We start from the raw sequence: 17,880 nt of genomic DNA, 5'->3' as shown, positions 1-17,880 counted from the left end.
CAGGGTAAGACCCTTCTGGAAACACCTTGTGCCTTAATTGTTACCAAGAAAAAAAGGGGGTGGGGGGTGGGTAGGAAGCCAGCAATTTTCTTTTCACCTTGGAAGGGAAAAAGGAGGCTGGGGACCAAAATCATGCCTCCCAGCAGCTGCCCCTCCGTCAAAACTGTCACGTTTCAGAGTCTCAAGCACTTCTGTGGGGTGGCTGTGTTTTGCCCTGGGGAGGCTTAGTTGATAACAAATCTCCGTACGTGAAAGAGTTAACCACACGATTACCGCAGAATGTCAACCCGATGCAAATGCAAGGTTGTCAGATAAGAAAAACAAGGAGGGCAGAAAATACACTCGTGTTCTTTCTCTGAAATCTAAAAGCAGTTTTCCTTCAAATCTCTGAAACCCATTTCTTGGGATGGAATATTATTTTTAGCAGAAAGAACGCTACGGCGTGCATCTCACCCACCGTCTCCCCCAAGGAGAGTCTTCTGAGAAATCAGACCATGAACCGAGGAGAGCTTTCAAATGGACAGTCACGGAATTTCCACTGAGGTTTTAAAAAATGCCAGGTAGGAAAGCGGGATGCTGAGGGGACACTTAAGACCCGAAGGGAAACGCGGGAAAGAAAGACAAAGGAAAAAGTCACGCAAAATGATGGAAACTTTGGGAGCGAAGAGTTTCCCCTCAGAGCGGTTGCCCTGGCACATCGATATGGGCCCCAGGTGGGTCAGGCCCCCTCCCACACGTGTTCAGAGCCTGGGAAGACCTGAGTCGGGTCGCCAGCAGCCAGCCTCACCTGGCACCGCCACCTGACTCTCTTCCTCCTGCCTGCTCTCCAGCGCCACCTTCAGTTTTAAACAAATCACACGTGTGCTGATTGGATTAAATGTTTGAGCCCGCCCCCCTCCCAGTTCAGACTTTACTGCCCAGTATGATGCTGGTAGGAGGTGGGGCCTTGGGAGGAGATGAGGCCGTGAGGATGGAGCCCCTATAAGGGTTGGGGCTGGGTTCGAGCCCCTATGAGACTCAGGAGAGAGCCACTTCCGCCCTGCTCTCAGCCACGTGGGGAGATTGAGATCTCGTCCCCCAGACCCCACCAGGCTGCCCCCTGCCTCCCGGCCTCCAGGGCTGTGAGGGGTAAGAGTGTGTGGTTATCAGCCCCCCATCCTGGGTGATCGCTCCGACCCACACCGCGCATTTGTGACAGGGCCGGAACCCTGCCGTGGAGAACGTGGGTGCAGACACGGGAATGGAGGCCCCAGACTGCCTGGCAGGAAGTGCTGATTCAGCTCTGGGGTCCTTGCTGCTTCAGAGGCAGCCCCCATCTGCTTGTCTATTGTGACTCGCTTAACTGGAGTTCAGGGTGGACAGGTTCAGTGTAGACAAACGGCACCCTGAACGAAGCCCCCAGATCTGCGTGGTGGCAGGCTCTATCTACCCCAGGGACAGAAGGAAGATAAGGACGTTTCAGCGTGAGCGGGTGATGGGATGGGTGACACAGGCGAGGAGGAGGGCTGGGAGGATGCTTGAATTGGGCTTTAGGCACCATTCCTGCCTGATGTAAATTCTGAGGTAGCACTCGGAGCCGTGGTCTCCGATCAGTGCAGTAGGTGGGTGCTATTCCTTTTAAGAGACACTCAGACTCAGCTCGTATGACCACAGGCGACGGTCCTGCAAGGGACACTCAGGTTTGGTTTCTTGCAGAAGTTAAATGCTCTGGCTGCATCTTCCGGAGCTTAAGCTCTCTTACCAGGATTCACTGGGAATTGCTTTGTGCTAAAAAGGACAAATGGGACAGGCCAAGGATGTGACAATTACAGCATGAACTAGATAGGCTTCCTTCCTTGGCACAAACCCGTATCTTCGGTCCTACTCGTGAACCCACCAAGGCAGGTAGGGGAGCTCGCCTCCCATGGCGGGGGGGGGGGGGCAAATGGCTCAGGCAGCACGGGTTCAAGAGGTGACTTTTCACTCACTATAGGGTGTTTATTAAGCCACAGAATGTCAGGACTGAAAGGGGCTCTGAGGCCCTCTCTATCAATCTCCTCGCATGCATAGTGTGCCCGCTTTGTCCAAGGAGACGAGTCATTGCCTGGCAGGCACTGTGCAGGTACCCATGGACCCATCCTGTCCTCAAGCCACCTCTGAAGTAGGCTGTTGGGACTATTCATGACAGGTCATTAATGGTTATTCTATAGTATATTATTATAATTTAAAAAGTAAACATGATAAATGAAGATATATAAAAGTGATAGTATGAGTAATATAATTATCAATGAGTCCCTTAAATATCATTAATTACAAGATAGTAGTTCTTATTGGCCCCGTGTTATCAATGATGGTCCCACTGGCGGTGAGACCCCGCCGGGGTCAGCCTCCCAGTCACACAGCCAGTCCATGTGAAGCGACCCTTTGGACTGGCAACCTCACAGGTGTGGGTGTTCATGGCCTCTGCACCCCTGCCTTTCCTCCTGTTGACTTAAAAAACACGCACCAGTTGGAGTTCCGCCGTGGCTCAGCGGTAACGAACCCCACTAGTATCCATAAGGATGTGGGTTCAATCCCTGGCCCCACTCAGTGGGTTGAGGATCTAGCATTGCCGTGAGCTGTGGGTAGGTTGCAGATACAGCTCAGATCCCACATGGCTGTGGCTGTGGTGTAGGCTGGCAGCTGTAGCTCCGATTCGACCCCTAGCCTGGGAACCTCCATATACTGCAGGTGTGGCCCTAAAAAAGAAAAGAAAAAGAAAGCACAACCTAAAAGTTGAGAGTTAAGTTTTATTTGGGACTGTAGCCTGGGAAGCAGCATTTCAGAGAGCTCTGAAAAAATGCTCTCAAGAGGCAGGCGGAAGGTCAGTACGTATGTGCTTTTGGTGAGGGGCGGGGGTCCATGCAGCTGTGCACACATTTTATAGACGTTTGCTGCTGGTCTCCTGAAGGTTGCTGCTAGTCACGAGGAGCGGGTGTTGCCTTGAAGGATCTTAGTGCTTTTTTGGATACGAGGAGATGCAAGAATTGGGTTCATAAAATCTTCTCCTGAAAATACCTAACTATCTGAAAACCTGTTCTGCCAGTTTTCCGAGAGCCCAGAGTGCCCTTGCCCCTGGTCTCCACCCTGAACTCCTTTCAGGGGGTTTTGAGCATCCAGCAGCTGCAGGGGCTCGTGATTCAGTCCCTGTAGAGGCAGATGGCCAGTGTCCACCTCCATTCATACACCCTGTGTCTCCACTGGGTCCTGTGCCTGTGGCCACCATAGTCTCTGACCTCCACGGCCCTGTCCCACCTGCATCCTGCACAGTGGAAAGGCCATCGTGGGAATCTGGGGGGAGGTTGGTGAGCCAGAGCTCGGAGAATGGATGCTGATGTGCGGAGGAGGTGCAGAGAGACTAGGGCTGACTTGGGTATGCAGGGCCAGGGAAGGGAAGAAAGGAGGGTTCTGCCCAGCTTTCCTGGCAGTTGGGTGAATGCTGGCATCTTTCACTAAAGCAGGAAATAGAGGAGAAAGAGCAGGCCTGGGGCCAGTTCTGGAAAAGGGCTCGGGGCCTTGGCTGTGCAGACGGCGGGGGTGCAGAGAGCCACTTTATTGCGCACCTACTATATCCTGGGTTCCGTAGGCAGGCTGCCTGGTCCCATTTTATACCCACAGCAACTGAGGCCCGTGGAGGTTTAAGACCCTGGCCACCACCAGTGCTCACCTGGCTTTCTTGGCACCCTCGGGGTCTGCAGCCCTTCCCCCATCCTGCCTGCTCTCAATCATATGCGACGCCAGTGCCAACGCTGGGTCTAAAGCCCAGACTGTGTCCTTCCCCTGCCTAAGACCACTCCATGTATCCACTCCTCCCAGGATAAAGTCTGGGCCCCTGTACTTGGCAAAGCTCTGCGACCCAGCTCCCACCCAGCCTCCAAAACCTCTGCTCCCGGCGGCCGCCACTCTGTCTTTTGTCCTTACCCTGGCTCGTGATTTAGCTTCCACCTTGACCGCTGCGTGCCCCACACGCCTCCCTGGTTGCCATTTCCCTGAGAAGCCTCCTGGACCCTGCCCTTGGGTTGGGCATTCCTCTTTGCTCCCGGGCCACCTGCCATTTCTTTGCACGGTGCTCACCACACCACGCCCATCTGATGCCACCACCCTACTGGTGCCCGCAGAGAACGGCACCCAAGAACAGTTTTAAAGGAAAGTAGTCACACCGGGTCAAGCCAGGATCTAAATTCGAGCTTGTAGAGTCCCAAGTTCACGAGCCCTTTCTGCTCTCCCAGATGCTCTCCAGCTGGGAAGAATTCCAGGCAGACAGACGAGACACGGGAGGTTATAGGAGGGAGGATGCTCCCAGGCCCTAAGCTTTGAAATCGCAGGTGAGCAGGTGCATTTGCAGGACAGGAGGAGACTGGCGGGCTGGGGTGCCTGGAGCCGGGGCCCCCCCCGAGCAGGGGACGTGCGGATGGTCCAGGTTAGAAAGAATACAGGGTGCCAGGCTGAGGAAGTGTACCCCGCAGGCAGCAGGGGATGATTTGAGCTCTTTGATCAGGGAAGAGTCATCATGAAAGCTGCGTTCAGGGGAATTCATTTGAGGGTGGATCGAAGAGGGACTTAAAGTGAGAGACAGAAGGCTTGTCTGACAAGCCCATGGGAATTGATGAGACCTGTCGACTGCTTACTTCCTTTGTATGAGGTTGGAGCAGGTAGCCTGGCTCCATCACGACTTCAGTTTCCCCATCTGTAAAATGGGGGTGATCATAGTGGACCCGACTCAGGGTCATTGTGAGACGACAGGTGCAGGGCGCCGGGCTTGGTGTCTGGCTGGTCCGGGAGGAGGAGGAGGAGGTGAGGGAGGCTGAGGTGGCCTGGCCGCTCTGCTCCCAGCCCCTCCGCATAAGCCCACTGCAAACTCAGGCCGGAGGAGTGAGATTAGAGAAGCCGTGGGAGAGGGAAAGTGAAACTTGATGGCCTGGTGAGTGAAAGGCGTTGAAAGCCAAAAGTGAAATAAACGCCCGTTCGCATCGGAGCCCAGCTGCTCACGCTTTGCGGTCCCGGGCTCTCCTGGTGTCAGCAGGATGTCTGAGGAAACTGCCCTTGTATTTCAAAAAGGTTTTGGGGTTTGTCATTTCTTTCTTTCTTTTTCTTTTTCTTTTTTTTCTTTTAAGTTGCTTGTTTTGCTTTCCACTTAAAATAAGGAGTTCTTTCTTCACAAAGGTCCTTTTATTCTAAATCAGGCTCCGAACAGAGGTGTCACTACCACAGGGGCCGGAAACAGATACCACACTCAGCTGGGTCTGCAGACTCTGCTGGGTCTCATCCGCCGGGGAAGCCGTGCCAGCCCTGGCCGCAGCCAGGAAAGGTGTCAGAAGCGCGGCCTCCCCCGAAACTCCCGGGAAACTCACAGAGCCCCGCGCAGGAAGAGGCTGACGTCAACCTGGGCTTCGGGGATTTCAGGCAAAACTCTTAGAAATGATTCCTCCGCCCTTTACTTGGTATCATGATCTTTCACAAAGGAGATGGACCAGTTTGCTCCAGGGACTTTGTTTCATGAAATTATACGTGTACATAGCATGCTATGCATAGTTTTGTATACAGGCATGTGCACACATATATACACATCTATATACTATGTATGTGATGTGTGTGTATGTGAATATTTTAAAGAAGCACCGTTGGCTTGCTTTTAAGTGCTCTGCCCACTCATTCTATTTTTTTAAATTTTCGTTTTAATTGGAATTTCCCAGGCTAGGGGTCAAATTGGAGCTGCAGCTGCCAGCTCACGCCACAGCCACAGCCACGCCAGATCTGAGCCACATCTGCGACTTCTGCTGCAGCCTGTGGCAGTGCTGGATCCTTAACCCCCTGTTCCAGGCCAAGGATTGAACCCACATCCTCATGGACACTACGTCGTGTTCTTAACCTGCTGAGCCACAAAGAGAACCCTCACTCACTCTTTCTTTGTATTTGCATGTAGATCGTAGCTTATGTTGGCACTATCTGTGCTGTCCATTTTTCTCCTGCTGGAGGGGGGGTTCTTGGAGGCCAAGGGCTGGGTTGCATTCACCTCCTGATCCTGTGTCTGACACATACTAGTTGCTCAACAAATACTTGCCGAATGAATGAACAAAGGAATGAAGCCGTAACTGAAAGTGATGCCACAGGCAAGACTGTCCCCAGCCACCCTCCTGCCACCCTCCTGCACCTGTCACCGCCATCCTCTCTGTCAACACCACCTTGGTAGCAGTGTTTTCACTCCAAGAAATGTCACAGCAGAGAAAAACCCCACCATCACATTTGGAGGTGCACCTGTTCTCGCCTTGTTTTTTTATTGCTGAGGATACAAGAAGCAGCGAGGCTTCTGAAGGAGGTACCTATTTTGGGCCCAAACAGAAAAGAGTGGGTGATGCTGTGGGCAGAGATTCCTGAACATGGTCAGGGGGTGACTCATGCCCGGAGGTGCTCAGAATTTCCTCTGCCTTGTGGGCGGCTGGGGCAGACTCGGCTTGGCTCAAGGGCTTTCTTTGAAGCACAGTCAAATGCAGGAAAGACACCCTGAGCTGCTGTTTGGGGCATAGAAGGAGGGGGAGAACAGGATTCAGAGAATTTGACTTCAAGGGCTTGCGGGGGTCAGCCACTCAGCAGCCTGAGGGCAGCTCTTGGAGGACCGGGTGTGTTAATTTAGGCACAACCACGGGAGCAGTGGGACATCCTCAGAGCGGACTTTCTTCAACTTTTAAAAATGTGAAAATCCACCTCTTAACAACAGTGTAGGAGAATAGTCAAGCATGCAGGCTCCCTCAAAGAAGCTGTGGTCGGTATACACAATGGAATATTACTCAGCCATTAAAAGGAACGAAATCCCGGCATCTACAGCCACACGGATGGACCTAGAAATGATCATGCCCAGTGAGGCCAGCCAGACGGTCAGACGCCGACGTCAGATGCTCTCACTGACATGTGGAATCTGAAAAAAGCACACAATGAACTTTGCAGAAGAGATACTGACTCACAGACTTTGAAAAACTGAAAGTTTCCAAAAGAGACAGGTGGGGGGGGGTGAGGGTTTGGGGTGGAAATGCTATAAAATCGGGCTGTGATGATCGGCGTACAACTATAAATGGAATAAAATTCATGGAGTAATTATAAGAAATAATTAAAAAAAAAAAAAAAGAATGCGCACTCCCTCCTTTGTGTGCCACTGGGCACCGGGCTGAGCTCTGCGAGCCTCTGTCGCAGGCACAAAGTGGGATCAGCCAAAGGCCCACCTGATTTTGATCTTGACCATCAACTGCAGTCACACTGTGTTCTCACAGGATGCCTGTGAGGTGGCAGGTAGGCTGTGAGGATTGGCTCCTGTCCTTATCGTTCGTGTTTAAAATGTTTCTTGGAACAAGGCTGAAGGCAGCTAAGCCTCGAAGGAACGAGTGGGTGTGGGCGTCGGTGCCGGGGTGGGGCCGGCCCTGACCAGCCGTCTGTCCTCCTGTTCACGGCTCGGCCATGCCTTCCTCAGCCTCATCTCTCCTGAGGGCAAAGGAGCCAGTGGCCTCTTGTAGCACTTACTCTTTTGTGTTTTTTATGGCTGCATCCCCAGCACATGGAGGTTCCCAGGCTAGGGTTAAACCAGAGCTCCAGCCGCCAGTCTACACCACAGCCACAGCAACACCAGATCCGAGCGGCATCTGCAACCTACACCACAGCTCATGGCAACGCCGGATCCTTAACCCACTGAGTGAGGCCAGGGATCGAACCTGTGCCCTCATGGATGCTACTCAGGTTTGTAACCTCTGAGCCACAACAGGAACCCCCTTAGCACTTACTTTTTATTCTTTAGAAACCTGCTTCTCTTTCTTCTTTTGGGAAAAAAAGTATTTCATTGCTCCTAGGCTCCTGAGACCAGCCCACCCTTTCCCTGTGTCCAGAATGAGGGGCGGGGACGCGTGGAAAAGGGGAGAAAGCAGCCCAGGATGTGGGTCTGTCTCGCCTGACTCATGCTGTCCATTTACCTCTTGCCTTGTGACCTTTTGGTCACCTCACCTTGGAGCCTAAGAGTTTCCTCCTGGGGGCCTGGCACTGGCTGCAGAGCCGCAGGCGCAGGGGCTGATGGGAAGTTGCGTGAAGTTTAGGGTCACGGGGGCGGTCGGGATGGAAGCCCCGGGGCTCTGGGCTTGTGGTGTGTGGTGGTGGCTGGCGGGGGCTCAGGCAGAGGCGGAGGCAGAATTTGGATGTAGGGAAATAAGACCCCAGACTTCTTGACCATAGGACCCGGACGTGTCACGTGGTCCCAGGGATGCTGGTCCCGTTATCCCCGTGCACGTGAGGTCTAGCAGACACCAGGGATGCGCCGAGACGCGAGAGGATCCAAATGAGAGGGGACCTCGGAGGTGTGACCTCGGGGGCTTTGGGTCGGAGCAGAAGTACTCATTTTTATCAGACAATCCCGAGGCCAGCGGAGCCTCATTTTGCTCCGCGCACACACGGAAGGTATTGGAAATACGGGTGATTGGTTTCGTTGCCTTAGTTAACGCCTCCGCCTTCGGTTTGTTCCTCCACAAGGAGCCGGATCCACGTGCACAACGTTAGCAAAATCGTTAGCCATCCCCCCCCACACACACCGTCCCCTCCAGCCTTGTCCGGCTCTTCACAAGCACAAGTCCAGGGCCGCCTTCTCGAGAGGCCTTTCTGAACGCGCCAGGAAGCCTCTCACCCCCCTGCCCTGGTCACCGGTCACCGTGGCTCTAATCAGCTTGGCCGCAGATGGCTCTGCAGTGCTTCCTCTTGAATCTTTTCCAGCCCGCGCTTCCCATTTTAGTGGCAAATTCCGTGTGGGCGGTATAGACACAACACTAATTTTTTCTCTCCCATGACAGGCTCGCTGCGCAACATGGGGTCCAGGTCCCAGCCACAGGGGCTGCACAGAGGGGCCTGTGGGAACCAGAAGATCAGCCCCACCCTGGACATCCCGAACCAGAACCGGGCTGACAACAAGCTCCGGGCGATTTGTAAATACACGAAATTTGGGAGGTTCCACACAAGGGCACCTAGTGAGTAGAAATAAAATAGTGGAAACCAACCAACCATGGAATCACTATTCTGAGGATTTTAATCCTAACCGCATCTTCTTCTTTTTTTTTTTTTTTTTTCTTCCTCTTTTTTTAGGGCCACACCTGCAGCATTTGGAAGTTCCCAGGCTAGGGGTCAAGTTGGAGCTGCACCTGCAGGCCTACGCCATGGCCACAGCAACGCCAGATCCCAGCTGCTTCTGCAACCTATGCTGCAGCTTGTAGCAACGCCGGATCCTTAACCCGCTGAGCGAGGCCAGGGATGGAACGTGTGTCCTCATGGATACTACGTCAGGTTCTTAACCTGCTGAGCTGCAACGGGAACTCCCTAACTGCATCTTGAATCATGTGAGGAGCTTAAAAATAATATTATGATGTCCAGCTCTCATCCTCAGGGAGTCCTAATTGGTGTTGACTTGGACGTCATTTCTTTGTTTCCCAGAGACACCCTTTACATGCCATGCATGCGGGAAACCACTAGTGTAAACACACTTCCCAGTCGGCTGTGTGTTTTCTCATGGATGGAGGCTGATCCCGGAGTGACCTCCAAACAAGTCAAACCGCCAAAACTTCCTGAGTAATCTTAGAGTGGAAAATACCTAAAATGCCTCCAGACAGTTCTACTATTTCCCCCTAAATGGGTGACTTATTTGAAAGCCTGGGGGGCTTTGGTGACGGGCTGTTGACTCATCGGCAGGTGCTGCTGCTCCCTTGGCAGATCTTCGGGGTAGGAGCTGCTCAGCAGATGTTCCGTCTCCAGCCTCAGGCCAGGAGCAGTTTGAGAGCCAAGACTGAGCCCTATTCCGCCTCGGTGATCCCAACGTGAATGGAGGGACAGATCGGCCAGTGACACTGAGAGTCAGTTTGACGACGTGACGGGAATTCTAGGCTGAAATTCAGGAGGCCTGGACTCCACTGAAAGATCTCCGCTTTTCTTGCTTGCGTGGTGGCCTGCACCACAGCGGCGATTCCAGGGCCTTTTCTTTTTATCTTTGGCCCCTTTGACGCTACCTGGGGCAGCGGCTGACTCCTGCTAAGCAGAATGTCCTAAAGAAATTTCTAGAAAGGATGGGCACGGAGCCCAGGGAGCTCATTAAGCGTCTCCAATCCCTCCTCCCCAATACCTGCCTGATGTGGAACAATGAGAGAGGAGGGTCTCAGGAGCTCAGAGACCCCCAGTAGCGTCAGAGGGACTGTTGAGGGGGCATGACCCATGGCGGGGTGACACGCGTTGTCAGCCCAGAGAGCAGTCCAAGGTTCTCGGTCCAAAGGGAGCTCAGACTGTCCCGTCAGCCTCCTGCTCACTTTGGGAAATCTCTACACCATTTTTGACAAATTTTCAGCCTGGCTCTGGCTAAACACTTCCAGAGAAAGGGAGCCAGGACTTTGCAGAGAGGAAAAGTGTGTTGGGGTTCTTTATTCCCCGTGTTTGGCTACCCGGTGCTCACTAAGCACGAAAAACTGAAGAAACTGCTGCAGTCGGAGTCTTTTGTTTGTTTGTTTTGGTTTTTAGGGCCGCACCCGAAGCATATGGAGGTTCCCAGCCTAGGGGTGGAATCGGAGCTGCAGCTGCCGGTCTACACCACAGTCTCAGCAAAGTGGGATCTCAGCTGCACCTGCGACCTTTACCCCAGCTCACAGCAACGCCCGATCCTTTACCCACTGAGTGAGGCCAGGGATCAAACCCCCATCCTCAGTGATACTAGTCAGGTTCATTACCGCTGAGCCACGACGAGAACTCCCTGCATTTGGATTCTTAACCCACAGCATCACAGCAGGAACCCTGGGCCCTTTCTCCCCCTCGAAGCTACCTGGGGCAGAGGCCAATCCCAGCTGAAAAGGAAAAGCGTGGACGAACTCTGCTCGGAACACCTGGCCACTGAGTGCTCACTAAGCACAAAGAAACCCACGGGTCCGTCTCCACCTTCCAGGCACGTCCCCTCACCCCAGCCTCTGTCACCTTCCCTCTTGATTCTCCTTCCTTTTCCGCTTCTCGCTGCTGCCCAAAGTCTGGGGCTGGGGCACAGGCGGGTGCCTGAAAGCCAAGAAGCTCTCCTGAAGCCAGGAAGCTACACGGGCGGGCGTGTGAGCTGAGTGCCCTCGCATTTGAAACGCATCAAAGTCACACATATTCCCTAACGTCACTTTCTGGGAGGGAACGTCAACAAGAAGAGTTTGGAGGGTGCCAGAGAAGAACCAGGGTCCCAGCTCGGCCACCTCCCAGCCAGCTGGGCGTCCTCCGTGTCCTCCCACGGGGTGACCGGACGGCCTCTGTCTGACCACTTCCAGGGATGAAGGGCTAGGAGCTTTCGGACACAATCGAATTCAGATCCTCTATCCCTTGCTCACAGAGGATGGCCTGGGACGAAGCGAAGAGAAACAGGTCCTCACTCACAAATGACCACCCCTGTGAGAGGCAAGGGCCAAACTTCCCAAAAAGCAAATAGCACGAGCCGCCCCAGGAGAGAGTGGGGTTTCTGCCTCGACGGTTCTGCCCGACAGCCACCTGTTCTGCCCGACAAGATCCCGCCCAGCGCGGCGCAGTCGCCCTCAGGAGCTGGAGATACCCCGTGAGAGGTCAGCCTCGGCGCGGCCCTCAAAGGCCTCTTACCCCAGACCCTGCTGTGTGTGTCTTTGGTTTGGAAACGTTTTCATCCCAAGGTACGCCGGCTGGAGAAGGCCTTTAAACAGAGCTGATTTTATTTCCTGTTCAGAATTTTTGGCAGACTAAAGCGAGAGGGCCTCAGGCGACAGGCCCCACTTCCGAAGGGAACTCTACTCAGTAAGGTTTCTCCTGATCATCGGGCCATAAGGAGGGCAGGAAATGGCCTTGAACGGCCGCCGTGTTGAGGGCCAGCCTGACATTAGCGGACTCAGCTGTAACAGGAATGACTTCAACCGGAAATGACGTGGGAGTATCCCGCCTCCTCAAGGCTTTGGCCAAGGAAGCCTAGAACAAGAAGGCTTCTCACCAAGGTGAGTGGACTTAAGGGCTGGCGTCACAGAGCTCATCAGCCACTCTTTGGTAGAAGCCTTAGCTGAGCAGGAGTGAAGTCAACCCTTCCTGCTGCCTCAGTTTGCTAGGATCTAAAAAGGAGCAGATGGACAGGTGATAAACAGCGCTGTCTATTTCAGACACACTGTTTTTAAAGAAAAAGTAGCAACTGTTCTATGAGGTACCCCTTAAGTTTATCAAGACCCCGTGTGTGTGTGTGTGTGTGTGTGTAGAGAATTAGCATTCTGAAAGTGATATGCTTCTATTTTATACACTCATATACATATGAAATATTGAAATATATATGAAATATACATTTAAAAATATATTTTACATATATATATACACACACACACCGTTTCTCCAAGGTGTGTCTTAAAGATGAGCGAAGAAACAGTGGTGACTGCACTTTGAGATCTAGACAAATTGAATGATTAGATGCGAAGAGGTAAACAGTCTGCGTTTTAATGACAAACGTGAAGATGGAAATTCCAGTGGGGGCAGGCGACTTTACAAGAAGGGACAATTAGACGAAAATATCACCTGAATGGGTTTCTGCACTGTGTTGGTTTGTATTTTTCTTTTGAGTCTAGGGGATAAAGATTTGATCACAGAATTCCTAGAATGAAAGACTGATTATCAAGGCCTAGATAAACCCTCAGAATTTCCACAGTTCTGAGAAAGGCACCCTCAGTAACGTGCTTATTGGCAACATCAGGAGAATTCTCTTTTTAACCACATCCCAGGACCCAGTAATAGAGAGACTAAAAACAGGCGCTTTGACTAATATATCCCCTGCAACCCATCACAATTTTAAATGGTGGTTTTGGAAATTTTCAAAATGAAAATCTTCCTTATGAATCAGCTAGAAATTGCATCTGTTGACAGTCTGATTGATTTCGTTAGCGACCTCGCTCTTCGGAGGAATAAAATGATTTGTTTATTTTAAGACCGGGATCCTCTTGGAGGAACATGTGTGAGATGAGATTCTTTCCTCCCCTGGAGCAGTTCCTAAGCCACATGTTGACCGCAGAAACTCAGCCCATTTCACTGGCTTTGGCTCCCAAATCCTCACTTGCCTCTGGATGGCACCGTTTCTAGAGCCTCGCACCCTGTCTGTGCACCTCATCTCTCTCCACTTGATGCCACCTCTGCACAGCTTGCACCTTGTCTGCCATGAACAGAAAGAGCACAAGCCAGGGAGAACCAGGTGTGTATCTGACTCTGTCACTGCCTCCGTGGCCTCTGAGCTCAGGGTTCTTTCCATCTCGTGGGCTTGTGACCTCCACGTTGCAAGGGGGGCGATGAAGGTGAAAAGAAGCCTCGTCCGTCTGGCACAGAGGAGGCCTCTATGAATGGGCATTTTCACTTTCTCCTGGTCTTTTAGGGCTGCCCCGGTGGCCCATGGAAGAGGAATCGGAGCTGCAGCTGCCGACCTACACCACAGCTCACCGCAATGCCAGATCCTTAACCACTGAGCGGGGCCAGGGATCAAACCCGCATCCTCATGGATACTAGTTGGGTTCTTTAACGCTGAGCCACAATGGGAACTCCTGAAGTTTTTCAACTTGCTACGAAGGCCTTGGGCCATTCACTCAACCCCATCCTACGTTTCCAGTCTTAACTGCCATCATCTCCACATCCCCAAGTGAGGCTGGGAGCCAGGGCCGGATGCCTGCTGTTCCTGGGTGCTCTGCTCCCATCCCCGCCCCCCATCTGGAATCTCCCTGGGGCTCTGTGGCGTTCTGCTTCCTTGAAGCCTTCTCTGGTAGCCCCACCAGTGAATTTTACCACTGTCCACCCTACTGCTGTTAGGATGTCTGTACCTTTCTTCCCCTGATGAGGCTTCGCAGTATCTTAAGGTGTGGGGCTATGTCCTGCTCATTTTTGTATTTCTGACCGTGTTGAAAAGGGGAATAAGCGGTATTGGATAGATTTTTGGAGAACCGAGTGGATGAAAGTGCTCTGTGCGCCGCCGAGAGCAGTCACATCTTCAGATAAGTCACACACACACACACACACACACACCCGCTGGCAGTAACACAGGCACACTTGTACTGCATTTCCCGGCCATGGGGCCTGATTAACTGTCAAGCCTTTCCTGTTCAAAGCTTTGGGCTGACCTCCCACTTTGCAAAGACTCTGCAGAGGGAGGCAGAAGTCACGCCATATGCCTCCCTAAAACCAAGCCCACGTTCACTCTCAGGGGAAGGAGATCCTACAGCTAGGCCAGGTCACAGCCCAGTGACTTGGTCACTTCCCCTAAACAAGCCCCAAAATCTCCTTATATGCATCAGCCTGTTTCCTTTCTCAACACATCCTTCTGTGGCCACCGAATATTATTCTACATCTAGAAACGAAGGATATGCAATTATAGATATTGCTATCTTATCTGTCTTCCTGTATAACCAAGGGGAAGAAGTTATAAAATTCACACTCAGGAAGGAGGTTTGAGGTAGAAGTTGACTTCTTATTTAAAAAAAAAATGGACAAAACCCTTTTGAAAGAATGAATGAAATTCAGCGCTTTTGCATATGTACAACAAACACCTACCTGCGTATATACACATAAGAATATTAAGTTCTGCAATTGAGATGCTCGTACTTTCTAAAACGTCTATAAAGCTACACGTGCAAGGAGCTTCCTAGGTATTATTTCCCAAGGCAGGAAAAACCAGCTATACATCCTTGAAGCTAAACTTCTCTGAGATCTTAAATTATCCCCATGTTTCATATATTTATAAGTTACTGACACCGCAGGCACATCAACCTGGTCTTAGATTCCCGGTTGATTTTCAGCACTATCTTACAGCTGGTGAGATCAGTGGAAATTTTGATCCAATGGAAAATAAAATGTCTTGAGGAATTTCGCACCTGCTCATTAAGCATCCTGTTAACATTCAAATGTCACGCCACTCTATTCTTCCCCGAGTCACCTGTGACAGGCTTTGAGTGACAGGAGAGCCCTGTTGTTCCAAGTTCTCTTTATAGGTCGCCGATGGTCGGGGAGTAAAATGGGACCCCCAAGGGTCATGGACAAAGGGGTAGAAGCCAGGATCCAACCCCCTTCCCTCTGCTGTCTACTCAGGTGCCCTCTCTGATTCTGTGCCCGGGAGAGTCGACATCCTTAGCCCCCCCACAAGACTCCAAGGGCCCCTGTGACCCCTTACCTGCCATGCAGCCGGGTATCATGGTGAATGTGAAGAATCCCCACATCAGCAAGCTCGGCTCCATCCTCCTGGTCCTTGGGATCAGCTGCCAGCTACGACGTGGGGCCAGGAGGAGGGGAGTTTCTCCGTCGGATGCCGGGCCCTGTCAGCCTCTGGTTAGCATCTCGCCGAGAGGACGGGGATGAGGGCTCCCTCCGCTCAGGCTGTCATCCTCGCCCGTCCGTCCAGGCTCTGGGGCTGTCTGCACTGGCTCTGCGTCTAAGTAACAGCCTGGTCGGTTCAGCCAGGAAATAGTGCCTATAGCACTCTCTTCTCTAGTTTCAAATATAGGAAGTGGTTTTAACCAGGTTTTTTTCAAGTTCAGTTGCTGGGAGGTGTGGGCTGAGGTTGGTGAGGAGCACTGGGGTTCATTTATGAATCCTTTCTTCAGCTTCCCCCCAAAAAAGGAGAGGGAGATTCCCTCTGCCGTTGAAGGAGGGTGAGCAAGCACTTCTTGGCAGTGGGCTCATCTAGGGTTTCACAGACTGATGTCACCGTGAAACTGCTGAGGTCCTTCCCCAGACTTGCAGCTCCCAGAGGAGTCAGCAGGACATGGGGACAAGGCCATGCCAAAAGTGTGGAAGAGCAGTCTTGGCCAGAAATGGGAATTTCCTAAAGCTGTCTGCCTGGATCTCTTTAAAAAATGTGCAGCAATCTGGAGGGACCTGGAGATGACCACACTAAGCGAAGTCCGTCAGAGAAGGACACATACCATGTGATACCACTTCCGCGTGGAATCTAAAATATGACACAAATGAACTTATCGAGGAAACAGACACGGACTTGCAGACCTAGAGAACAGACTTGGGGTTGCCGAGGGGGAGAGGGGAGGGGAGGGATGGATCGGGAGTTTGGGATTAGCAGATGCAAACTAGTGCATATAGATGGATAAATGCCCAGGTCCTACTGTAGAGCACAGGGAGCTATGTTCAGTATCGTGATAAACCATGACGGAGAAGGACTATGAAAAAGAATATATACGTATATACTTTTCCTTGTGTTTTCCATGTTATATATATATATCTTCTCTTTCACAGTCTTACATATGACTATCTATATAGTCTTTTCTTTCATAGCCTTTTCCATTATATACATATGTGTGTGTGTGTATGTATTCAAATCACTTTGCTATATAGCAGAAATTAACACAACATTGTAGATGAACTAAATTTCAATAACATTTTTTCAAAGTCTAGTGGGCGTCAGGATGGGGTCTCCAATATTCAGGTCATTGAAAAGGAAGCAGCAAACTGATCCATACTCAGAATTCACGAATAACATGCAAAGATTTATAGCCAGTACTAGCCATGATTATTTTACCATGATAGCCTAAGTTCCCGAATATGAATTGCCATTTTATAAGATATTCTGCCACCAGATTTGTCTTCCTCTTAAAGGATCATTACTAAAAGTAGATTTGGGTTTTAAATGTTGGACTTTTTTCTTTTCTTTCCTTTTCGCAAAATTGAGTCTCGTTTCCCTGTTTAACAGTCAGAGCTGTCTTCTGATTTTCACGAAACAGTTGACTATGCATCACCATCTGGAAATTCATGTTCATTAACAACCATCTAGTTAGAGTAAAATACAATTTTAAAATGTTAGAAAGCAAGCAAAAACATGGACAAAAGGAAGGCCATCCAGGCAAGCCAAAGCAATTCATGTTTCCGGTATGTTTTACCTGACACTCTCAGAAAGGCAACTTCCGCCTTTGAAAAGAAACTTGGGGAGTTCCCACTGTGGCACAGCGGAAATGAATCTGAGCAGGAACCATGAAGTTGCGGGTTTGATCCCTGGCCTTGATTAGTGGGTTAAGGATCCGGTGTTGCTGTGAGCTGTGGTGTAGGTCACAGATGCAGCTTGGATCCTGCATTGCTGTGGCTGTGGTGTTCTGGCAGCTGTAGCTCGGATTAGACCCCTAGCCTGGGAACGTCCATGTGCTGCGGGTGTGGCCCTAAAAAAAAAAGGAAAGAAAAAATGAAAGGAAAAACTTGGGATGTTACAAATCAACTAAAAGTGGTTTCCAGGCTAAGTACCAGAGTTTGCAGAGAAAAACGTGAACTGATCTCTTTCTGGGAGTGAAATAATTACCAAAATATGACAAGATCATCTTTTAAGCTTCCAGAAGAGGCTTAGGCTCACTGCTAGAGACAAAGAAACATCTTTAAGCATGAAGAGGAAAGCACTGTTATCTCCAGGGCTCTCCCAGTTATGAAGCTGGAGCTTCTTGCTGGCTGCAGTTACCATCTATAATTTTGAAACAAACTTACAGAAAGATTGGAAATATAGTGCAAATAACATTCCCCCCCAAAGCATTGAAGGGTAACTGCCAATGTGAGGTCACTGTCCCTGGTCCTAATACAGAATAGATGATGTTTGCTTTGATCTGGGGGGTGCCTCCCACGGGGCCCCGTTTTCCAGTCACTGTCTTCCTCTGTAATAGACATGGGTTTGGTGATAAGGTGTAAATATCACATTGCACATCAAGCTTTCAATTTATTCATTCACATATTTTACATCTGTACAGACTCACAATTGTCTGTTTTGGTCACTGGTTATAATCGATCACTATCACTTATTTTGTGTGTTTCTTGGTTTGTTTGATTTGGGTTGGGTTTTGGCTGCACCTGAGGCATAAGGAAGTTCCCAGGCCA

At 50.9% G+C, this 17,880-nt stretch overlaps 1 protein-coding gene across 2 annotated transcripts in view; it reads right to left on the bottom strand.

The window, feature by feature from the left end:
• IL2RA (interleukin 2 receptor subunit alpha) overlaps positions 1-15,423 on the bottom strand; it is a 52,595-nt gene extending 37,172 nt beyond the window's left edge. Inside the window, exon 1 of one of the 2 annotated variants that reach the window (XM_021064060.2) lies at positions 15,191-15,423. In XM_021064060.2, coding sequence (XP_020919719.2) covers positions 15,191-15,254 — 64 coding nt within the window. In that variant the 5' untranslated portion in view covers positions 15,255-15,423. 2 annotated transcript variants of the gene reach the window in all.
• Positions 15,424-17,880: the final 2,457 nt, after the last annotated feature.

Source organism: Sus scrofa, chromosome 10, assembly GCF_054392235.1.
Source record: "Sus scrofa isolate SSC_HxYL_T2T_F1_AM1 chromosome 10, Sscrofa_HxYL_maternal_Yorkshire_Landrace_v2.0, whole genome shotgun sequence".
Classification (NCBI taxonomy): domain Eukaryota; kingdom Metazoa; phylum Chordata; class Mammalia; order Artiodactyla; family Suidae; genus Sus; species Sus scrofa.
This window is presented reverse-complemented; position numbering and strand designations above follow the sequence as displayed.